We start from the raw sequence: 26,273 nt of genomic DNA on the forward strand, positions 1-26,273 counted from the left end.
TGTCACTAACCAAACATTGCTAGACGGGATTAAGAAGCGGCTCAAAGATGGTAAACCATTATGGGTGGAAGTGTTACCCCAACGTCCTTTAGTCGTATAGGACCATTGTTCGAACACCCACTAGAGAAACTTTGTTTAGGTTAGCATATGGGGTAGAAGCACTAGTACTAGTAGAGGTTCTAGTTAAATAAATTCAGATCGAGGAGTTCGACAAAACGGCTAACGAGGAAAGGGCTGTTATCCAACTTAGAGTATCTGAACGAGGTACGAAAGGCTGCGATATACAAATATATCAAGTTTTAGAGGAGAAGGCTACCTATTTCAATTCATGAGTGAGATCGATGACATTTTGACTCTGGGATATGGTATTACAACATGTGGAGGAGCATTGCAAAGCTATCACCTAACTGGGAAGGACTATTTGGTAACTGGAGCAGTAAGGAGTGGCTGAGTGGGGCCTGTAAGTTAGAAGACCAACGAAGGTGAAGGACCTCTTGATAACTTGAAACTCTGCCAATATGAAGAAATTTCATTAGTAGATCAATCGTGTAGCCTTACAAAGGCATTATTCTAAATAGTGTCCATTTTTGCTCTAGCTAACTAAGTTGATGCACTCGGGTAAAAAGCTCCTCATATAAGGACCCTTTATGCTCGATCTCAATCTTCGAGTTTGCGCCATTCTTACGGACATAGCAATTCACACAAGGACCCATTGAGCCCATTCACATGGTTTGGGATCGATCGTTCTTAAAGACTTGGCAACTTGAAAGATGACTCAACATACCCAACTTCATAATTGGAGTTTACACCATTGACGAGGACTTGGTGAGGAAAATGCTTTAATGAGACAAACAAAACAAGACTAGCACACGGAATTGAAAATGCAAATCACCAAGGAACCATGCTCGGGGCCCCCCAACTTATGAGCCGTGATAGATGACCATAGTCCCTTAGTTCATTTGTAACGTAAATTTGCACTTTTTTAAATGGTTAAATTTTCTCAAGCTTCAAAAGTTTACGGACAAGAGATGCGACAAGAAGAAACTACAGACACTTAGTAATAGACCACACACATAAGTATTTAAAGTTCAAAACTTATTTCCTCCAAAAGTTTTTTTTTTTTTTTTTTTTTTTTTTTTTTTTTTAATGTCCAACTAAATTCGTACAATGTCTCTACAAAATATTTAAAAGTGTACCAACCAAAAAGAATAACCATTTAAAAGGACACTACAACCAAGTAAAGGAAGTAGATACAAAGGAGTCAAGCTCGAAAGAGTGGTTAGAAATGCAAAAGCTAGGAGGCAGGTATCAATTTGAGGATGAGTCACATCCAACCCTGGAGGATTCATTAATGCATACTCTACCTCAAAGTACTAAGACTGAAAACAAAGCCTCCTGATTTACCACCATCTCGGTCTCTCCCTTAGTGTCAATAGTTCTCCTTTGTTTCTCATCAATTATGTTGCCGCTTTGTGTTTCCTCCTCAACCTGCACATCACTTGATGGGACTCTAGAGCACTAAGTAGGCTTGGACACACCAATCTCGTTGAAGATCTTAGGCCTAAGGATCTCTTTGAAGATCAAAGTGTCGAAGTCACGAACCTTGGCAAGAAGATGCCTTAGGAGACCCTTCATAGTGATGAAGAGGCTTTAGCCTCCACAACGCAACCTTGAGGTCTAGACCAACTTTATATTCACCAATGATTTCTGTGGAGGACTTTTAAGATTGCTTAAGGTAGTTAACTTCCTTGATGGTTATGTTAGTGACCTCCCAAAAATGCTAGACTTCCTCTCGAAGATCATTGTTCTCTTGCTAGTGGGTCTTGATCCAACCTGAGTTCCAGGTGATACCTTGGAGGCTTCATCCCTCACTCCTCGGAACTGATCCTTAGCTTTGACAGCCCTCTTCTCAACCTCATCCTAGAGTTTCCACACCACTTCAACCTATTGGTAAAGCTTCATTATCATCCACATATGCCGAGAGGCTTGCTTGGAGAGGTTGTTGTGATGGTAGAGAAGTTCGAAGCTATAATAGAAGTCCACACTCGACCTATGAAGACAAAAGAAGAGAAAGAAGGGTCAAGTAAGCAATCTATAGAGCACTAGAGAAAGGAGATGGAGAAAAAAGCAGCACTTAGCGCAATGGTGGGGGAAACACCAGCCATCACTTTGGAAATCTCCTCCCAATCTTTGGAAGGGATGCTCTCAAAGAAGTCTTAGGCCACCCTAGAATCATGATGAACCGAGGTGCCAGTGGTAATTTTCTTCTTTGTTATGAATACTATGGCCTCTGCTTTAGATGCTTCAATCTCAAATCAAAGGGGGAGGGGATTCAAGTCTCGCCCTCTTGGCAACATGGCTTGAAGACATTTCTCTGGCATCCTTCACCTGACCTACAACAACTATTTTTCTACCTAGAACCTCAAAAGCAGAAGTGCAAGGAAGATGGCCCTGTGGCCTACGGGAACACAAAGTCGCAGTTCCCTCTTTGTAATTCCAGGCTCCAGCAACAAAAAGTATGGATGATGGAGCCTTAAAGAAGTAACATGGGAAGGTTGTAGAATGGAGGCAAAAGGTCAACTTGAAGAAACACCCTCACCTTTTCTTCAATCAGAGAAGGATTAGGATTAACTCCTCCTTTGTCAATATGCTTGGAAGCAAAATTACATGTAGAGAGGGGAAGGAGTAGAACAAGCGAGTAAGGTAAAGGAACGAAGAAGCAAACTCCATGTGTAAGACAAAAATGTGTGGGATTCAAAAGAAATCAACAAGGGATGAGCCTGTACGAATGCCTTTGATTCTCTCGACTGTTCGTGTGATCGAGGTGATATATGAGAAGGTGCCATGTGGCATGGAGGGACAGTTATGAGGACTTAAAATGACATATTGAGAAGATCAATAGGCGCATCGTAATGATGGTAGTTGGCGTGACGTTTCTCGTGCAAATACCCTTAGCTAAGACCTTAGATCAAGACATTCACTTAAAAAGTGTATCATTCCATTGGCCGGACCCTTTGGAAGACGACCTAATGGATTGGGGGGCTCGTTGTTCTTATAATGATGTGAACAAGGCTCAAAACTCTTACCCAAAAGGCCCAATCCAGAGCTGGCTGAGTGCCTGAGTGGTAATTTGGTCATTTTCCTGCTCCTTTGGGGCTCAAGAATGGTCTGGCTGGTCATTGATCTATCTTCAGTTTTTGGATTGGAGTCCTCTAGTGTTAGTTATTTTTTTTTTGGGGTCAACACACTTGGTCAAATTTAGAGGGTCCCAATTGGAATATATTTTAAATTAAGATTCCTTTTGGATAATTAGGTGTTATTTTCCAAGATAGTTTCTTTTATTTGTGGTTGAGTCTTATGGGGAATCTTTTTTAAGGAGATTTCATTACATCTTTAATTATTTATTTGGACAGCTGAAATTATTTTTAAGGGGATCCTGATCTATAAAGGAAACCATCTTAGGATTGGAGTCTTTTGGTATGCTATAAATAGGCCTATTTTTTCTTTGTATTGCCTTAAATCTGATTACTTGAACAAGATTAATTGAGGTCAGGACTGTGGTCCCTGTTGAGGGGGCCATGGCGGAGTTAAGAGTTAAGCTTCTTCTTCAAAGATCAGCACCTTCTTCAAGCTTCTTCAAGTTCTTGCATCTTCCTACAGCATTCAACAATTTCCAGCAGCAGCCACAATCTTCAAATAAGTACAGCCCCTCCCCTACACTGCGATCAAACCAAGAACCCTTCCTCTTCCTTCCTCCTCCTTGCGCAAGCAGCCCTAACCCTTCCCCCATCCTAGCAGCAGACAAGAAACAGGTCCCTACCTTGTGGCAGCAAGGAAACTCTCCCTCAACCCTTGTTGCAAGGAAACCCTCCCCCCTTCCTAACTTGCAGTGCCCTCCCTCCCCCTTTCTTTCCTTTTCAGCCCCTCCGCTCTGTTTTATTTGAGTTGCGGCAGATCTGAAACGGAATACAGAAAAAAGAAAGAAGAAAATAAAATAAAGAAGAAAGAAAGAAAGATTCACCCAAGATCTTCAAACCCTTATCCTGTCTCATCCATGAGTTGAATTGTTTTCCATCCTAGAACCTTCTCCATACCCAACCGTCAGCTTTCCCAGGGAATCCTTGATACACCCCATATTTCTTTTTTTCCATATTGATTCTGGACATCTCAAATTCATCCCAGGGGAATTTGTTAACAATCTGAGGCGCTCTCTCTCTCTCTTCGCCCCCTCCCCTTCCCCATCATTCCATAGAACCCATAAATTGTTTCCTAGTGTTTTCCTCCAATTCTCATCTATTTCACAACGAACCATAGGCATCCCATAGAAATGTTGATTTATTTGCTGGAAGATTCTGGGCAAACCCTTAATTATAGGGGATTCTTCCAAGAAACCCTATGAAAGGACCCTCTCTAGCATGCCCTGAATCCTACCGAAACCTCACCGACAGCAATAGAGGACAACTGATTCAATATAGGCAGCAATAATATATAACCCTGTTCATTTATCCTTTACTTCTAAGAGACAAACAGGAGATAACACTAGAAAGTTATGAACTCAGATTGACATATTCATCAGGATAAACTTGAAGTAACAATCGATTTCATTTAAGAACTCTGATATGGAAATAGCTGCTGACTACAGATTGAGATTCTAAGAACTGATAACTCTACTGAAATTAAACAAACTAAATTGAAACACAGATAAACGAAAGCAACACCATGGCTAGGCCATTCCCAGAGGTCTTCCCTCTCCCCCGCAAGCTCTGCTTGCTACTCCTATTTTCTCCCCTTTCCTTCTCCCCCCTATCTCCTTTTTATACTCCCTTCATTCCCTAACAAACTCTAACCAATACTTACTCTTCTTTCCAATGTTCTTCTGCCAGCTGGAATGTCTGTCTGCAGCTCTGGTTACAGCAGACTCATGGGTGCTGTCTAATAGAGACTTGCCACCTGTCCCATCCCCTGCTTCAGATGCTAGGGGTGCTATGTTCTCTTTTGTCCCTGCTGTAAGTAATGCTGCTTTCCCTTGATTATCCTTGAGTTTGTATACCTGAATAACAAGGGGCTTATCACCCTAACCCTAAAATTGGGTTTTACATCATATAAATCTGGGCTTTACATCATATATATTTGGGCTCAGTCCTGAATCAGATATCAAATCGACTGGATCGAGCCATCCAGATGAAACAAGGGTTCGGCTTTGTGTCCCTAAAGGAAAAAGGGGGCATAAGATTAAGAATCTGACCCATAATGGGAAAGGATTCACAAGAGCAAAGTTGCTGATTCCTAAAGATACTGACATAACAGAAGCCGTAATCCACTAGCCAGCAGGGATGGCATCTCCACAAGGGAAAGTACAATATGAATTGGCAAACCAGATATCAAGCTGTAAGTCTGTACCCCAAAAAGGAAAGTTGCTGGGTTGGAATGATTTGTGGAAGATCTGATAACTAGGACTAAATAAGGTCAATCTAGAAGAACCTGAGACCAACCTCAAGGAAGGTAGCTCGCTATTCACTTCAATACTATTGCATTCAACTTTCAGGCTTTGCAACTCTTCAGTTCAGGTTCTGTAACCCCCATTCTTTGGGAAAAGGTGTTGGTTCAACTTACTGACTTGATTGTTGGAGGCAGCTTCCTGATCCTTGAGATCGGCTTGCTCTCACTCTTTTGTCTCTTTGAATAGGTCCAGATCAGGTTTTATGGAGATTCACCCATGTTTCGCTCAGTGTGTTGGTTTTGGATGCACCAGTACCCATTCTGTAAATGTGTGCTATCATTTGAATACCAGAGGAACAACAACCTAAGTAACCACATCAGAGACTCAATGCTACTAACACTAGGGTCTTGAGTAGGTGCATATGGAGCATTGAAGTAATCACTTAACAAAAGTCCTCCATCAGTGTATCGGATTGGAACTAGATTACCTTCATAATTGGATCTACTATATGTGTTTGCTAGATATCAATAGGGATATTGCATTCTATACTGTCTATAGCCTCAGCGCTTGGAACTGGTTCTCTGTTCACTGTAACCACTGCAGTACTACCCCCCAGGTGTATGCCTAGGCTATGATGCTTAGTGGTATTTATGCTCATGCTTCCCATGCTCTCGACCAAGTAATGCATACTTCGATCATCAAGTTGGGAACGATTCCAGCTCGGTCCTCACACAAGTAATCTGGTCACAATAGTCCTTTGTCTTGTTTGACATGCATAAGTTGAGTCTTTTACCTGAAAATCTCATCTACTTCTTCACCCTTTCACTTTTGACCAGACTAGCTCTTTGGACCTGATCCCAGACCACCTCTCGTTGATGTCCTCATCTAACCACCACCATTATTGACACGATTACCACCATCTCAGCAATACTACCACCATCATTGGCTCTAGGACTAGGGGCAAACTAGCGTCATCTTCACTTTATCCTTCTCCTCATCTTCAAGTTGGCTAGGTGGCTACTCAAAAGCCAGAGGTTACTGTAATGCACTGAAACCCCTATTTGATGAAATATGAGCTTCCACTTAAACGGGGTAGTTGCAGCAGTAATGGTGGGATCAAGCCTCCCCACTAGTTCATCCATCTTTGGTGCCCCTTAATATACCTCACCAACTGATATAGCACATTCTCTTCTTCATCAGAACATTGATGGAAAATGCCAACTCAAGTTATTCTTGTGTAGAAGCTTCCAGCTATTGATGGATGTGCTTTAGCCTTGATCTCATGTTTTATGTATATACACCAATTGCTCAACACTTCTAGTTCCTCACTTGTTAGGTCTTTTATTATGGATCGAAGTGAACGTGCTGTTGTGCTGCTCACATCTAGAGGATGAACAGGTCTGCAATAGCACATGAATGGCTATCCTTCTCAAGTCTGGTGTCCTTGTTCCATAGAAGACTCATCACTCAGCTGCTAAAAAGACACATGGAATTAGGAAACTGAAGTCCATGATTTGGTAAGTAGTTGGTTGTATTGAACTTACTAGGGTCTACCCTTTGTCTACCCTGTATGATAACCCCTCAACTGAAACTCATGTCATAGCTGAATGCCTTGCTTTGCAGACCCATCACTTGAATTAGTATTTACTAATATAACTAATGCATTACAAGATAATAATGAATATATAATTGAAACTCAGTGTGGCATCCCTGAATGCCTTGATTTATAGACCCGTCTTCCATTAGTACTTAATAATATGAACAATATATCGCATTGATAATAATGAATTCTCACTTGTTCATTCGCAATTCCTAGCTCCAACTTCGCAATCATGCTTGAAACACATTAATAGACCGATATCAAGGCCAAGATTTTGCTTGTATTTAATTTTGAGTCCAAATAGTAAGCTGGTGATGACGAAATGTAAATAAAGTTATATGACTTTATGCAATGAATGACTCAAGTGCTTCCTTGTGTGCTTATCAATGATTTAAGGTATACTTTGTACTTCTCAGGGCCAATAGGGAACGTGAGCTGGGTTTAGACCGTCGTGAGACAAGTTAGTTTTACCCTACTGATGACAGTGTCGCGATAGTAATTCAACCTAGTACAAGAGGAACCGTTGATTCACACAATTGGTCATCGCGCTTGGTTGAAAAGCCAATGGCACGACGCTACTATGTGCCAGATTATGACTGAACGCCTCTAAGTCAGAATCCAAGCTAAAGAGGCGACGCATGCGCACGTCGCCCTCTTGCCGACCTGCAGTAGGGGCCCTCCGACCCCTAGAGGCACATGTCATTGGCTAAGCGCCCATGACGGACAGGTTAGGGGGGCCACCTTGAAGCGTAATTTCTGTCGGGCGACGGGTAGAATCCGTTGCAAACGACTTAAATATGCGATGGGGTATTGTGAGTGGCAGAGTGGCCTTGCTGCCATGATCCATTGAGATTCAGCCCTGTGTTGATCGATTCGTCCCTCCCCCCCTCCAACCCTCCAATTCCATCGACCTCGTCCCCTGGAGGCTGTCCCCCCCATGTCACCATCCACGTGCCTCCCTCCCCCGGACCTGGATTGTCCTGGATTATGTAGCAACTCTGATCATTTCCCTCACCTTTAGAAAGCGGCATATATGACCAAGTTAGGATTTTTTCTATGTCAACTGTCTTTGTAACAGCCATCGCTAGCTTTAATTTAACTATGACTTTATTTAAGTCTTGCAAATGTGATCTCTTGAAATGGTTAGTTGGGCTGCCTCCTTTAATCAGTGTTTCACTCTCTCTGCTCTAACTATGATTCAGTGGTAAAAAAGGACTTCAAAGGTCAAACTCACCACACTAGCTTGGAGGCTCTTTAGTGCAATGTAGGTGGTACCAAATCTAGTGATACCAGACCTCCCTTTTTGCTGCCACACTTTACCCCCATAAGTTACAAGGCATAAACATTAGGGTCAGTGGCCTTGCTATTTGAATTGCACTTTGTATAGCCTTCTTCTTCCTCATGTCCTTCAACATAAGAACAATAGAGTGTGTTACACAGGATGTCCAAAACAAATGAATCCAACCACTCTTCTTATTCATCCACTTCCCCCTAACCTTCTTATAGTTTGAACCATTATCTATCAAAAGTTGGATAACATTGTTTGCCCCAATATCCAATACCACTTGTCTCAATTCTCAATTACGAAGATTCTGCATCCTTGGTCTCATTTGATGTATCTAACTTCAAGAGTTACTGTTTTCCAATTACAACTCACCGTGAAGTGGATGATGGACCATCTTGTATGTGTAGTCCACCCATCAGCCATAATGCTATCACAATTCTCCTACATTAGCTTCAAAGTGTGGATTTATTCTTCTAACTCCTGCTTTGGCAACTATACATTCATCAACTCCTATGGGGTGGGTATTTTCATTCTTGGACCGGCCTTCCCTTGTCACCTGAGCTACATTGAAGGGATGTTATTGTAGAAGAGGAACTTGCTGAAAGCATTGCTTGATGTTTTTCATTACTATACGTCTGAGAAAGGATTGGCTGGCAGTAATCTTGTTGTTTGAATCTGGTGGGATCTTGTCAAAGTGTTGCATCTGGGGATGGTAATCTCTCAAAAGATGGTCTAACCATCATCTTTCCCATGTCTAGTCCTTCTCCTTCTCTCACTTCATTCATTAGGTGCATGGGCAGCTGAGCCAGATCCTAGCTCCTATAGCTTGCTCATATTGTCATATGCTATCAAAATGTAAAGACTATCAACTTGCAGCTAAACTCACTTGCAAGTCTTTCCACTCAACCATTTATTGGAAATCGGTACTTCTTTACTCCCTTCATTCTGCTCAGGATTTTATTGGCTACCTTCCTAAAAAATTGCGTCATCAACCTCTCTTTGTTATTTTTCGCTCTCTGCAGTTTTTCAATCTCTCTCCTTTCATGTGCTTGCTATTACTTGTTGCACTTCATGGGGAACTTCCACACATTTCACAGCACTTCCATGTCTCCCTACCAATTGTTGCCTCAACCTTGTTGACCCCTTCAGAATCGATCAACATTGACATTAGTGACATTTGGATTTCCTTTTATTGGCTGAAATTGGGTCTCCATATTGCCATGCAATCTCATGGTCTCCCCTTTACACTGTTACATAATACGTTACATCAAACAATAGTAATGTGTAAAGCATAAAAGAAAAAGTGACATTCAAGTGTTGTATTCATTATTCAAAAACACTATGTAAATGTGAGTATGAGGTACTAAATCATTATATCAACATATTAAAACATTCTAATAAGTAAATCATTTAGGCCCTTAGGCCTTAACTCATAATATGTTTTGGTCAATTACACTGAAATATGATTTTTAAAACAAAGCATGCTGTAGAATGATGTGTTTGACATCATTTTCATTTTTTAAATAGAACTTAAGTCAAATAGAATTTTAAGAGAAAAAAGAGTTAATTTTCCCTAATTAAATGTATCTTTTATAATAATTTTAATTAATATAATAAATCTAACAAATACATTGGTTAAAATAATAGATAAAAAAAATTTGATTCCGTGAAGCTGTAGAGTTTTCCATGGATTCCAACATATATAATTTCATTTCCAAAGATTAAGTATCTGTGCTAATTATTTCGTTTTTGTTTTCCAGAAAATCCATTTGTTTTCAAATAATTTTTTTAAAGATTACTAACATGAGAATGCTTTAAAAGCACAAACTAGTAGGTCAGGCAAATTTGTTCAGCTTATATTGAAAGCATACAAATCTATGAACATTTGAACAAATTAGGGGGAAATGGTTTTTTTATCTTGTAGATTTAGTTGTAAACATGCAGTAGATGTGCTAATGATCAGTGGCAGGCTTGAAGCAGCTTTCCCAACCAAAAATCCAGTGAAATACCCATATGAAATGCAAGATTTGAGCTGGTAGCAAGCTACTGGGCAAAAGTATCTCCAACTTGAGTGAGATCTCTCGAGTTTATCACTCGACCTAAACTTGGTCTTTCTTATTAAGTGGTCTGGTTAGAGATTTGAGATCTCAACTCAACTAAGATTTTGAATCAACCAAGATCTTGTCTGAGATAGTGTATTATTTTATTATGCTATTTTTTGCATCTCAATCTCATGAGATCTTTTTACTTCTTTTTCCATGTTCAGCATATATGGAATGACACTGATTTCTGAGGAAAGCCGTAAGACTAACAAATAGGGGAAAATAAAAACCATCTTAGTAATTTCGTAATTTGGTTCCTATTGCATGGTATAGCTCAATGATCTGCCATTTCCATGAAAAATAAAACCACACAAAACGTGATTCTCGCTTTAAGATGATTGCCTTTCTTTCAGTTTATGGTGGCGGTACTAAGCCAGATAAACTGGATCTGCTGAAAAGCGAATGGTAGAGGCATCAGAGTGGAAGCTGATTGTTCACCAACATGCGGTTTGATTGGCGGACCACTACATAAGCAGTCATCAGTCCAGGATAAGCTGGCTACAAAGGCCATGCCGCCTTTTACGGACCCTTCCGTCTAAATACTCTCGGCATTCGAGACCACGCCACCTTTCTTGGTCGGTGCCATGGTGGACTGTCCTTTTGCTTTGAGTGTCACGCCTTACCAACGGAATGCTAGGATGGCTACTGCTCGAAACAAATATAAAAGTTAAACAAATTTCTAACTAACCTCTTATCAAAGCATCAACAACTCTTGCCCTGGACTGACAATACGAATATAAAGATATTATACCCACAAGAAAAGTTGTTCTCCTAAATTTGGCTTCATTAGGACTTTCCAGGTGCTGAGAGGTTGTGGCTGCTGTGGTTTTATTCTTATTCTTCCTGTTGGACTATGCATTTTTTTGGAACAGAATAGGAGGAGGATTGAGAATAAGAAGAGGAAATTAGAGATTGACAAGGAAAACAGTATAGCTTCGGGTTTAATGGTAGGTATGCTGGATCTCAGTAATCAGTGGAAATTAAAGGAGACAAGGGGATAAGATTGCAGCAGAAACTTACAGTCTTCAAATCATAAGTGATGGATATGATTCGGGAAGATGATGGGGAGTATTCCCTGCCTTTTTCTCTTTTCTATTAAAGGAAAAAAATATCTGTTTTTAAATTTAATAAAAGGGTGTTTGTAAGGATAACTTGGTTGAGAAATATATTAAAGCATAGAAGAAATTTCGGTCAAAATTATCGAAATTTTGACAGAAATGCCTGCATTTTTTAAAACTGAAACGAAATTCCAATTATTTCAGAAAAGTTATAGGTTTCAACTGAAATTTCGGAGATTCTGACCATTTCGGAGGTTTCGACCAAATTTCAACCATTTCAACATTCTAACTTGTTTTTCCTCAGTTTTTGTTGATTTCTATCCCATTTTCACCTAATTCCATGACTCCTTTGCCTTCAAGCACTTCTTTGCTTATCTTTTTCTTCCAAACACCTCCTAAGCCACAATAGCTACAAAGGAAACTCCGACAACAATAGAATGTGAAGCATGAGCCATATCTAACAGTTCCTAACTTCCCCTTTTTTTTTTGGTTAATGCCTTAAATGATCTTGTATTGCCTTGAAATTAATATATGTTTGGCCTAGGACTATGATCTATGATTGTGTTTTGTTAAACTTATTTTTTTATTATTTGCTACAATTTTTTTTCATTTTCTGATTTTAATAATTATTTTCTAACTTATGTATTTTTACATATGTATATGTGATATATGGGCTTCAACTTAATATATGTGAGACACCATCACTTGATCTAGTTGGTCATTTTATTTTGTTGACTTGTTGTATATGTAACCATTTTATCAAACGATTCATGTATGCTGATGATTCAATGCCTATATGCAGTACAATTTGTACTTGTTGTAACCAGTCATTTGTTAGTATACTTGAAGGATAAATTTTCAGTGGTTTTTTTAGGCAAAATACTAGTTCCATTGTGTTTATTATGCTGTAAATAGGTAAGAGGCAAGAAGTCAGATGAAATGGACGTCCTTTTAGGCCCAAAACCTAGGGTCGAAATTTGAAAAAAAAAATCATATGTTTCGACCGAAACTTAAAAATTTTGGCCTTTTCTTGAATCAAAATCCAGGTTTTGACCGAAATTGTTCCTTGTATTAAACTACCTTTTTTTTCTTCTTCGCTTTGAGTAAACAGCATGGATGCTTTTGTTATCTTTTTGAAATCTCAGGGGTGCATTTGTAACAATGCAAAACTTTGATATCTATTCTGTATTTTAATAAACCTCTGGGGGTCCACTAAAAAGATCCCTAAGAAAACAACCTAGTAATTAATGACTGTAAATTAATAACCAGTAGACTATGATATAAATATTTAAGATAATTTTTAACAAGCAGAGCCTACCCTGGCTCAGTCTTATGAGCTCAGGCTTTACTTAGCTGGGCAATAGCCCTAGCTGTGCTTAAATTTTCCTCGGAAGGCATTACGTTTTGCTCTTTATTATTTTCCTTGAAACTTTCAAGTATTATATGAAATTACTAAAACTTGCTTATGAATTCTGGATTTGTTCTGATATTGTCTTGTTCCAATGGGTTCTTCTATCAGGTTAGAGCTGAGAGATGAATGGAGGTTAGAGAATCGGAAAACATTTGCCAACATTTGGTCGGACATGGTATTTGGGATATCATTGTTCATTCTTTTATACTTCAATCAGAGCAAAGTGAGTTCAAGATTTACATTTTAATTACTTTTTTTTTTCCATTCTTTTGCAGTGTTTAATCTTCTAATACTTTAATAATGTGGACACAGCTTTGGGTAGTGTTGCCAGCACGGGTATTTGTAATGAACTGATGTCCAAAAAAACTTGAAATAATGTAGCTTCAATTCAATGAGGGCCAATCTTCCAATGTCTGTAGGGAAAGTATACTCTAAGCTCCAAACAATGGCTATGATGAATCTTGGTGTTGCTTATGGGGTGAACTCTGGAGGGATCCCTGTGAATTTGATCTGATAATTTCTCAAAAATCCTGGTTGGAACAGATGGGTGGTGTTAGGTTTTTTTAGGGTAGTTTTGCATGAATTTGAAGGGTTTAGGATATGGGTCATATGGGTTGATTTGAGAGAAGTTTCTTGGAATAACTTACAGTGCTCAGATATGAGACAATGGGATGAAATGCGGATTGAGTCTAGAGATGGCGGTCTTGAAGATGCTCACCAAGTTTCTTCAGGGTTGGAATATGATGTTATGATGAATATTGATTTTGGAGGTAAAAGGGGGTGATGCCTAGATTAAATATTGACAGATTCAGGTTTTTGCTGGATATTTTGAGCTGTGATGGTGATATGTTGGCTGGAGTTTAAGAGGAATGTGAACAGTTAGTTGATAACATGTGAAGAATCTTGATATGGTGCTGAAAAGAAGGGCTTGAACCAGGGTTTGGGAACTCCAAACAGAATTTAAAGGGGAAAGAGAAGGGGGATAAGGGCCTTGTAGGTGCTTAAATCAGGTGGATATGGAGATGTCGAAGGCTGTGCTTTCAGGTCTCCCTGGCTCTTTTGGTTCCTTCAATCTGAATTAGATTACTCCTCCACACTAAAGCATCCAACAGCTCTTGTTATTGCCATACCACTTTAACGACATCCTCCTAGCGTGTCATGTTTTAGAGATATTTCCAAGCCAGCTTTGATATGATTAGTCCTTTATTCTTCTCATTTTTGCCACTCATTAATCCTAACATCCTTGTCTTTGCTAGACTGAGTTTATGATGCTTCTTAACTTCCCATGGTTTGCACCATACATCATAGCTTGTCATAGGACTGTCCTAAAACTTTCCGATCAGTTTTGAAGGAATATATGCTGACCACAAAGAGCTCTAGATGTGCCTCTTCTCTTTGCAACATATGTTATATTTTGTCATAGGATTGTCCTATACAACTTTCCTTTAAGGTTTAAAGGAATATGCCAACTGCAGAGAACTCTAGATGCGCCTCTTCGCTTAATCTCCTATTCTAATTTAGTGTGACACTGACCCTATATCACCTTTCTTGTTTATGATTGAGCAGGATACCTAAAATTATCACCTGACAGAATCTCCCTCTCCTTAAATTTCACCAAGTCATTATTCATCTTACTATAACCGAAGTTCTAATTGGATGTGGGCTTTATAACTGTACCTTTGCAGGGACTCTTACAACTCTATTAAGGACAAAATAATAACATGCATCAGCTCTGATTAGGGCTAATGAATAATATGTATCAACTCTAATAAGGACTAGTCCCAAATAAATATATACAATAAAGATAAGTATAGGGAATTTGCATACTTGAGTCATGTAACCATCTTTTAGGTCCATTAAGTTGGTGACTTACGAAAGAAACCCATCTAGTGATATCTATATGAACCAACCCTAGGCATATTCCTAGACAAAAGAACCTGATTTGGGGTTGGATTTGCATCATATAACCTCCAATTTCCTTTTACAGTCATTTGATGGGGTGTCATCTGACTCATCTGATATCTTCCACTTCCATGTCACAAACTCAAACAATAAAAGTAGAATGGGAAGGTAATGTCTTTGATTTTAAACTGTTTTTTCTTCCTCTTTGTAGAGTCCTATTCTTTTTCAGAATGACTTAATTCATCATTTTCATAACCGAATATTTTGAATATATATATTTGTAATACTCAAATAGACATGACCTTATTATGGTTTTTCAGTTATTCTTGTTTAAAAAAAAAAAAAAAAAGATCCAAAAATGATACCATTTGCCTGAGAAAGTGTGTTATGTCAAAAATGCAAAATTAAAACTATAGTGAAGAAAGCCTAGACAGGCTTAATTCAAGTGCCAATGGGTTAAATGGGCCATAGGCTTTATATTTTTGGATCTGCTTTTACAATGGGCCAATTCTATGAGCCCATGTGTTATGGATTTAAGTCTTATTCGGGATTACTTAGTTTCAAGTGTTGTAATGTTCTCGAAAAGCTTCTATTTTGAAGAGAGACTTAGCTTGCGAAGGATTATCCTAGAATAATCAAAACTTTCCTGGTTTCCTTAGTTTGATGGATTTATAATTAAAGGGTACGGGATAATACCCACTACTGTCATCTAAGAAATAATTTGTCTTTAAGCTTGTGAGTTCTCTGAGATAAGGAGCATGATTTTCAGAATTGGAAACTCATCTACTCTAGGATGTAGTAGGGTAACCTTGGTAGGTCCCATGCTGGAGTTGGTGGGGTCATGGTAGAAGATCTCGAGAGAGAGAGAGAGAGATCTCGCCACCTTGAAAAAGAGAGATCTCGACCATCTCGGTGAGATCTCGGTCGAGATATACAATTTTTTGACGTTAACTCGGTGGCCCATCTCGGTGGGTTTTAGGGTCTCAATTGGGTTGAAACTTGGTATTTAGCTTATTTAAGGCCTTTTGAACACGTTGGTGGCCTTGGATTTGTTAGAAACAACCCTATGTATGATTTCTAAGTCTACCCATAGTGTGAAACCGAAATGTAGTAGGATTAGGGAATGCAATGTTATACAACATGTAATATAGAACCTTTAAGGTATATAAATGAAAAGCAAGTATATCAAATGCATCAACTAACTTAAATGTTATAAAATTCCATCCATATGAGTATTATAATCTCAATTTTCAAGAATAAAATAATTATACAACCATTTAGAAGTTCTATATAAGTCATTAAATCATAAATTCATAAGACAAGTAGAGAATTTGATCTTCCTTGTTGTAGATGTGCTAAGAGTTGTTGCAAGTGAAAATTCAGCCAAAATCCACAAAAAAAGGTAAAAATTGAGAGTTCTAGCGAGATCCAGGGTGAGATATGGCGAGATATGGCGAGATCTCGAGCGAGATATCCCAACTCTCTGCTCTCACCCTCCATCTCGTCTCGCCAAGGTGAAAAAACGAGATATCTCGTGAGATCTCGGCGAGATCTCCCACCATGGGTGGGGTTCCTTCTTCAAAGTTAGGTGAGGGGCCTGACGTACTTTTTTTCTGCACAATCATTCAAGGTTGTCAAAGCGTCTGCCTAGGAGCGCCTAGGCAGCCGCTTTGTCACCTTGGCCCATTTTTAAGTCAATGCGACCTAGTGTCACCTTGTCGCCTAGGCGACACCTTATCGCTTTGCTTGATGTTGCTTGTTTTCGTTGCCCTCTATCGCCGAGCATCACCTTGTCGGCTTGACAACCATGCAATCATTCCTTCTTCAATTTGTTTATTGAATCTATCTAGTAATCAACTGACTTCCCTTTCTCTGACCTGATTTTGGTTTTAGTGTCATATTTTTATCTCGATTCTGATCCCTAACAGGTTTTGAGATCTTGTGTTGACTTCAATCCTATTCTAGAGTTCTATGTTGTGTCTTAAGCTATGCAGTGCAGAACACATACTACTGCAGTTCAAAACAGGATTGAGGTGCAGCTTCTAAACTCTTGATTTTCAATTATTGTTTCAGCAGTATATCTAATTTCTTAAATCTGCTCCTCCAGATTCATAATCTCAGTTTTTAGTTCTGATTGTGACCATATTGCCTGATCATCTAAATGCTGGAATTAGTTACTGGTATATGTTGGTTTCTCTTCCTAAATATCCACTTCTACGTCTACGTGTTATGTTGTGACCCGAATTCTTGTACCCGTTTGGGAAGATGGACCCGCACAACATTTTGGTGGGCGACCGAATGACTTGTTTTTAGAGATATGTGATGGAAGCAGAGCAGGGCCCAAGCCCGGAGCCCACCACTGATCTCGTTTACGGAGGGAATGGAGCCCCTACGGTACCGTACGACCCGATGGATCGACTCGTTTACCTGATTGGAGTCTATATATATGTGTCTTATGTTTGCCTGCCATATCATTGAGAGATTTGGGATTTTCGGTTGGGGTTTTGGGTGAGAGTTCTTGTAACGCCGTTCTTGGCGATTGGTTGTGAGATCTCCTTCTGTATTTCTTCTACGCAGTGAAAGCTTTTCCTCTTCTCTTGTGGATGTAGCACACCACATTGGTGTGTGAACCACGTTAAATCTCTTATGTGTTTTCATTTTGGTTCTTTTTTTATTCGTTATTTCGTGTTGTTTGTTTTAGCAAACTGGTATCAGAGCTCTTGGTTGTTTTCGATCTATACATCCATGGCTTCTATATCAAGGAAATACGATATTGAAAAATTTGACTTGAGCATCAAGTTCGGATGTTGGCGGTTCTTACTCAGCAAAGAGTGAAGAAGGCCATATTTGGGAAGATGAAGAAACCTGCGGCTATGTCTGAAGACGATTGGAATGATATGGATGATTGAGACCTCGCCGCAATTTTGTTATGCCAATCGAACAAAGTTCTCTTGGAGAAGACAACAGCAGAATTGTGGTCGGTGTTGGAAAGTTTGTGCCTCACGACATGGTGGGAGATCTTGCGAGAGATCTCACTAAATTGGCCCAGCGAGACGAGATAGGGGTCGAGATGGAAGCTAGTAGACAATCTTTACATTTTGATAATGTGAGGCAATATGAACAGACAAGAGGAGTAGATGGTTTGGGGCATCCATGCCACCTATACATAGTTTTCATGGAAGTGGGGGAAGTGAGAGACTGAAAGGAGGAAGATTGCACATTATGATGCCACATTTGACCAAGACCCCTCCCTCTTCAAGGATCAAGATACCTATTAAAAAGCATTCCATATATGTTTGCTAGAGGTAGAGAAGGTAGTAGGGAGGAGGAAGTTAGGTTGGGGATTAACAAATTCATGCTCTACAACAACATTGCAGCCAATGTAGCCAAAACACCATACTATCAAGGGATGATCAATGCAGTTGCTAGGGAAGGTGTAGGGGTTAAAGACCCAACAACTTGGGAAGTAATGAATAAATATTTACCAAAGGTGTAGTAGGAGGTGGAGGAAATCATTGGTTCATTGAAGGAAAGATGGACAACATATGGAATTACTGTGATGGCTGATGGATGGACTGGTCCTACTAGATAGTCCATCATTAATTTCATGCTGAACTGCAATGGAAAGACATCCTTCCTTAAGTCAGTGGATGCCTAAAAAAAAATCAAAGATGCTAACTACCTTTACAAGCTTCTTAGTCAAGTGGTCCTTGAGGTAGGGCCAAACAATGTTGTCCATATTGTCACAAATAATGGTGCTAACTTCAAGAAAGCTAGTGAAATGTTGATGATGAAGAAGAAGAGCAGCAAGATCCACATCTTTTGGACACCATGTGCAGCACATTTGATTGATCTTATGTTGAGGGACTTAGGGAAGAGAAAGTCAATCAATATTGTGGTTGAGATGGCTAGAAGGGTCAATAACTTTATTTCTAACCATGATTATGTGTTGAAGATGATGAGGAACACTGTAAGGGTGATCTAGTCAGACCTGGATTGACTAGATTCAACACCAGCTATGTAGCTTTGAAAAGCTTCCAGAAGAAAGTGGTGGGTCTATGGCACATGTTTGCAAGTGCAGAGTGGTTTAATTGGCGTGGATCTAGCCATCCTAATGCAGTAGTAGTCCAACAAACCATTGTTGATGATTCCTTTTGGAGGCAGTTGAATAGGACAATGGGCATTTTAGAGCCTATTGTGTTTGTTTTAAGGATGGTGGATTTAGAGCCCATAATGGCTCCTTCAAATCCTACGAGAGGATCATCGATGATAGATGGGTGACGCACTTGATGCATCCTTTGCACTTGGCTGGTGAGTCACTTTTAAGTCTTTAAGTTTTTGTTGTATATTTTAATTTACATTGTTAATTTGATATAACTTATAATTTATAAACAAGTAAACAACCAAATCACTAACTAAATTTTTTATTTTCACAATACAAGCTCACTACCTCAACCCAAAGTACAATTACAAGAATAATTTGGTGCTTAATGTAAGGTTGATGAATGCAGTGTAAGATGTGGTGGAGAAGCTTGTGCCAAATCTGTTATGCCAGGGGACAATTAATGTAGAGGTGAGAACTTATTCAATTGTTTCTTAAACTTCTTGCATTACAACATTAGTTTATATACAATAGTAAAAGTACAATAATTGAACAATTAATGTACAGATCTGGGAGTTCAGGGATGCCTCTGGGAATTTTGGAAAGCCTTTTGTAGTTGCAACTAGGCAAAAAATGATCCTAGTAAGACTCTATAAGTGATAACTGATAAGTCCATAAGACTATAACCTATAAGTTATATAAGTATTAAGATTTACTTGCCTAATGCATTCTTATATTTGGTTATGCAACTGATTGGTGGGTGTTATATGGAACTAGTTCGCCAAATCCCAGGGATATAGCAATTAAAGTACTCTCACAGACTTCTCATCCTCTGGTTGCGAGATGAACTAGAGCACCTTCTCGCTCATCCATAGTAAGGTACAGAACATATTGGGGAGTAAAAGGCTTGAGGACTTTAGTGTATGTGCATTACAACATGAGGTTGAGAGTAGGACACATACAAGATGATATGGATGACGAAAATTGGGAACCGATTAAGTTGACTGATATATTCCATGAGCCCCCGCAAAGGATGAGGAAGATGATGTTATATATTATTGGGTTAGGGATCAAGGTGGCCCAATGCTGGATGGGCCTAGAGGGCATTCGGATCCTACTATTGATGCTGCCATGGGCCCAGATGTTGTGGCTAACCACATGTCTTTTGATGAGGGTCAGGCTGTTGTAGCTGCATCAGTAGGAGTGTAGGACCAAGTGTACCATTTGTGGTGCCACCTGGTCGACTTGAAACAGCTGAGGTGACGTTTGGTGGTGGGTGTTCAAATGATGCCAATGATACCATCCCTCCAAGTTAGCCATCGAGTCATGGAGGCAATCAAGTTGGTGGAAGTTAGGGTTAACAAAGGGAGTCACCTCCACCGGGTCCAAGTCATCCGACACATGCGAGCCATGTTTTCCTTGTCCCCCAGACTTATTTTAGGAGTAGGAAGAGCAAATCAAACCAGGGACAAACGAATGATGATGCGAGCATGCAAGATCTTGAATTGAATATGGGAAGCATGAGCCTAGATCATGGTCACAGTGGTTCACAACAACAAAGTTTGGCCAATTGGCAGTCATTGAAGTACTTATATGGGGATCACAACACCGGGTATTCTTCTTATGGAGATCATGCTATTCCTCAAGACCCTGCACCTAGAGAGTACACATATGGGAGTGAAGGTGGGCTATTGAATGACTGGTTTACAAACCCTGCCTATATATTCAACAGCAACAGGAATAGCAAGAGCAACAATAGCTCTTTCACCCACCCACGATTGATGGTTACCCCAAAGTGCTATTCCTCCAATATTCTGACATGGAGACAAATTGGTCCCACATAAACCGATATGTGACATACTGCAGTGATGAGTTGACTTGGGAGTCATACGTGGCCATCGTTCAGAATCAGTTGATGCAGAATGCTCCGTGATAATCTTGCTGTTTGGTGAACTTATGGATTATGATTTATGACTTACTAAAACTTCTTATGGTTGTAAAATTTTGAAGACATTTAAGTTCTTTGATAGTTTGATGTATAATGTATTTGATACTTAATAGTTAATAACTTGAATCACTTGAAATCTCTACATTGCATGTTGTCTAACCTTACATTTCATAGCATTTTGGTTTTACACATAGGGTCGACTTAGAAGACATACTTGGGGTTATTTTCTCTCAAATCCAAGGCCACCAGTGTGTTCAAAAGAACTTAAATAGGCTAAATACCAAGTTTCAGTCCAACCGGGGCCTTAAAATCTACCGAGATGGGCTACCGAGTTTACGCAAAAAAAATAGTATATCTCGACCGAGATCTCGGTATTTTGAGGTGGCGAGGTCTCGCTTGAGAGCAAGATTTCCCATCATGCCTCAGGAAATCCCTCACTAACAAGTTGAGGTTAAAGCAACAGTTATATACTTTGCATATGGGAGAAAGCACTTTTAAATCTCATATTGCCACTTATAACTCTATTGTTAGTGTTTGCAAAAGGTAGATGTTAAAATTGAGGATGAAGATTTAGCCCTATAATTGTTATATTCATTGCCTCTGTTATACTAGCACTTTAGAGATGCCATGATCTATGGCAGAGAAACAATCTCAGTTGCAGATGTCAAAACGAATCTTCTGAGTAAACAAAAAATTGATAATGAATTGACAACAACCAAATCTGAGGGTGTTGGTTTGACGGTTAGGGGTAAAACTACTGAGAGAAATTGGACAGTGACAAGAAGAAGTCCATGTCAATAATAAGGAATAAAAACTTGACTTGTAATTATTGAACAAAAAGGGGCATGTCAAATCAAAGTGCTACAAGCTTCAGAACAAGCAAAAAGCAAGCAGTGGTGCCAACCAACCAAAGAAAGAAAACTCTATAAAGGCTAGTGTTGCTAAAGATGGGAGTGATTCTAAGATGCTATTGTTGTATGATGACAGAATTAGATCATAAGAAGAATGGATCCTTGATTCTGGGTGTTCCCACCATATGTGCCTTAATCGTGAGTTGTTCTCTACTTGTGAACCTTTTCGAAGTGGAGTTGTGTTGATAGGGATCTTCTTGTAATACAGTTGGGAAAGGAAATGTCAGAATCAAGATGCATAATGGTATTATTAGAACTCTAATTGATGTTTGGCATGTTCCTGAATTGAAGAAAAATCTCATCAGTTTGGGCATATTTGATACAAATGGGTGTAGATAAATAGTTGAAGGTGGAATCATGAAGGTCAGTAAGGGTGTCCTCTTATTAATGAAAGGAAAGAAGGTTGGTAATTTATGTCTTATGGGGTACGACAATCACTAGATCCATTGCAGCAGCTTCATTAGTTTTTTATTTAAATACTGCATAATTATGGCATATAAGACTAGACCATATGAGTGAAAGAGGGATGGTTGCATTAAGTAAAAGGGGTCTATTGTGTAATCAAAGTGCATGAATGATGGAGTTTTGAGAGCATTATGTGTTCAAGAAGCAGAAGAGAGTTAGTTTCAGTACTGCTATTCACAGGACCAAAGGAGCTCTGGACTACATTCATTCAGATCTATGGGGGCCATCCAACATTCCTTCAAAGGGAGCTAGTGTTAGGTTTTTATTTACCTTTATTCATGATTTTTCTAGGAAGGTCTGGGTCTACTTCTTTTTGCACAAAAACAAAGTATTTGTCACTTTTAAGCAATTGAAGATTTTGATTGAGAAGCAAATTGGGAAGCAAATTAAAAGATTGAGAACAAACAATGGCCTAGAATTTTGGGAAGGAGACTTCATTGAATTATGCAAAAATGAGGAAATTGCAAGACACCGTGCATTTGTGAAGACACATCAACAGAATGGAGTTGTAGATTGTATAAACAAAAGCTTATTAGAAAAGGCAAGGTGCATGTTACCAAATGCAGGACTTGGCAAGGAGTTTTGGGTGGAAGCAGTAAAAACAACAGCATAGTTGGTGAATAGGTCTCCCTACACGATTGTTAAGCGTAAATCGCCAAAGGTGGTATGGTTTGGTAAACCTGTTGATTACAGTAATTTAAATTTTTTTGGATGTTCTACTTATGCACATGTGAAAAATGGGAATTTGGAACCTAGGTTAAGAAGTGTTTTTTTCTTGTGTGTGGATCTGGAGTTAAGGGATTCAGGTTATGGTGTCCTGATCCAAATAATCGTAAATTTATTATTAGTAGAGATGTAACTTTTGATGAGCCTGTTATATTGAATCAGAAACCCATATTTATGGTAATGAAAGTCAAAAAAGTTCTCTGGAGAAGGTGGAGTTTGAAGTGGATGATCCATCTTCAAAGAAAACACAATCAACTTTAGTTGAACCGCCCACTCTTACCATAGAAGAAGGTTCTCCAAGGAATAAAAACAAAGAGGAGTATAACATTGCCAGAAATAATCCAAGGAGGAACGTTAGGCCACCACAAACATGTGGGCATGCTAAAATTGTTGCTTATGCATTGTCTGTTGCAGATACAATTGATAATAGTGAACCTGCAACATATTTAGAAGCTATTTCTTCAGTTGATTATTCAAAGTGGTTGTTGGCCATGAATGAGGAGATTGAATCACTTCATAAAAATCAAACATGGGAGTTTGTCAAGCCGCCTAAAGGGAAGAAAATTGTTGGTTGCAAATGGGTCTACAAAAAGAAAGAATCCACCACAGGTGATGGAGATGCTAGATACAAGGCACGATCGGTTGGAAAAGGCTACAATCAGGTTCAAGGTGTTGACTTTAATGATGTATTTTCACTTGTTGTTAAGCATAGTTCTATTCGTGTTTTGTTTGCTTTAGTTACTTGCATAATTTGGAGTTAGAGCAACTTGATGCGGAAACTACATTCTTGCATGGTGAACTAGAAGAACATATTTATATGCATCAGCTTGAGGGTTTTGTTGTAGAAGGAAAGGAGGACCAGGTTTGCTTGTTGAAAAAGGCCCCATATGGGTTGAAGCAGTCTCCTAGGCAGTGGTATTAGAGGTTTGGTTCTGTTGTGGCTACTTTGGGTTACAATAGGTGCAAGTATGACTATTATGTATACTCAGAAGACTTTTTGATGGCTCATTCATATATTTCCTATTACATTTTGATGATACGTTGATTGTTGCTAGAGATATAGATGAGATCATCAGGTTGAAGCAAAAATTGAGCACTGAATTTGGGATTAAAGATGTGAGGGTAACAAAAAAGATTCTTAGTATGAAAATTGAGAGGGATAGGAAGGCAAAGAATCTATGACTATCTAAAAAAATATACATGGAGAAGGTGTTGGAGCATTTTGGCATAGAAGATGCAAAATCTGTTAGTACTCCAATTGCATCTCACTTTAAACTTTCAGTTGCTTTATCATCTCAGACAGATGAAGAGGTGAGTTATATGTCATGTGTTCCATACTCTAGTGTAGTTGGTTCCATCATGAATGCTATGGTTTGCACTTGACTTGACATTTCACAGGCAGTTAGTGTGGTGAGTAGGTATTTATCATGTTTAGGTAAAACTCATTGGGAAGAAGTGAAATGGATTCTCAAGTATCTAATGGGGCCTCTGGTGTGTGCTTGAAGTTTGGGAGGAATAGTAACAGATTAATAGGTTATGTTGATTCAGATTATGTAGGTGATCTTGACACAAGAAGCTTACTCGGGGTGTGCTTGGAGTTTGGGAGGAATAATGACAGATTAACAGGTTATGTTGATTCAGATTATGTAGGTGATCTTGACACAAGAAGGTTACTCACAAGTTATGTGTTTACCTTGGGAGGTTGTGCGATTAGTTGGAAGGCTATTTTAGAAGCTACAGTTGCATTATCTACTATAGAAGTAGAGTATATGGCAGTGACTGAAGCAATTAAAGAAGCTATTTGGCTTAGAGGCTTGATTGGAGAACTCAACATGGTTCAGGAAGTGACTGTCGTCCATTGTTATAGCAAGAGTGTTATTCATTTGACTAGAGATCAGATGTATCATGGGAGGATGAAGCACATTGACGTATTATTATATTAAAGAGGTAATTGTTGAAGGCAATATGCATATATTGAAGATTGGTACTGAAGACAATCCAATTGAAATGTTGACAAAGCCTTTATGTACTACTATTTGCTAAGTTCAAGCATTATTTGGACTTGATTGGAGTTGGTCACATTAGAGCTTAGCCCATAAAGGGGCATTTGGAGAAGATAAAGAGTATTCAATTTTGTGGGAGAATTCAGGTCAAGGCGGAGATTTGTTATGTTGTGAGTCTTGTGACCCAAATTCTTGTACCCATTTTGGAAGATGGACCCACACCAACATATTTTGGTGGCAACCTGAATGACATATTTTTGGAGATATGTGGTGGTTGCGAAGGGCTTTGGCCGACCCATTTACCCAATTGGAGTCTATATATGTGTATCTTATGTTCACCTACCATATCATTGAGAGATTTGGGATTTCCAATTTGAGTTTGAATTATCTAAAGCTGCCTAAATTTAGGTGTAAGTTAGTAATACCTATTTTTGTGGTGATACTCTATCTTCAGATCTTACCATAGGATTAGGACGAAGTTTTAAGGATTGAATCTCCACCTCCATACTGTCACTCACCATAGGCTAAAGCCCTGTCAGATTGCGCCATTTCAACTGATCTATATTGTCCTACTTCCGTTTCAAGTTCCGGCATAAGGTCCTTGTTTTAGTTGAGAATCCTAAATTAAACTATTTGCCATTGCTGTGAATGAGGATCCAGGGTTTGACTGAAAGATGTAAAGACATATATCAAGGCCCACTCCAGGATCCTCTTTAGCACTTTCAGGATTTGTAATGCCCTAAGGTTGAGGGAATAGGGCTGATTTGATGGGTTTAGGGTTGTAGAATGGGTTGGCAAGGTTTGGCTAGGGTCTAGGAACTAGAGTTATGAGATTCTACACTAAACTCTTTCTGTATCTGAAAATTTAGAATTGAATGTCAGTTCTAGTGTTTGGGAAAGGATTTCTTAAGAATCTAGGGTTTCGAGGGTTTAGATTAGGGTTGAGTGTTCAATTGGTGCTATGTAATCTAATCCTAAAAGGGCTCAGGGATTTGACGAGAGAATAAGGAGATTAAGGGTTTTGAAGTTTTTAGGGATAGGGTTTCTAATGAAGAAGATACATTGCAGAAAATTCTAGGGTTTTAGCGATGAGGAGGGGCCAGAAGTTGGAACCGAGGGTAGGTGACTGTGGTTAGGGTCTTAAATTCTAGAAGGGGAAGGGTTTAGGTCACAAGGGGATAGGGTTCTATTCATATTAGAAGTTTAGAACACTTGCTGCAAATCGGGATTTTTATATTCTGCAATTTCAGATGTGCTGCAAGCTGGAAAAGAAGAAAGGAAGATGAAAAACCTAAAGGGGAAGGGCTGGAATGATAGACT

General features: G+C 39.2%; 1 protein-coding gene across 2 annotated transcripts in view; it reads left to right on the forward strand.

Moving 5' to 3' along the window:
- Positions 1–26,273, forward strand: part of LOC149018692 (CemA-like proton extrusion protein-like protein) — an 80,980-nt gene that overhangs the window by 34,333 nt on the left and 20,374 nt on the right. For both annotated transcript variants that reach the window (XM_089152848.1, XM_089152847.1), the window contains one exon: positions 13,005–13,119. In XM_089152848.1, coding sequence (XP_089008974.1) covers positions 13,005–13,119 — 115 coding nt within the window. The remainder of the gene's footprint in view (positions 1–13,004; positions 13,120–26,273) is intronic.

This window comes from Hakea prostrata, chromosome 4, assembly GCF_041222555.1.
Source record: "Hakea prostrata isolate BN-2017 chromosome 4, UWA_Hpros_2, whole genome shotgun sequence".
Classification (NCBI taxonomy): domain Eukaryota; kingdom Viridiplantae; phylum Streptophyta; class Magnoliopsida; order Proteales; family Proteaceae; genus Hakea; species Hakea prostrata.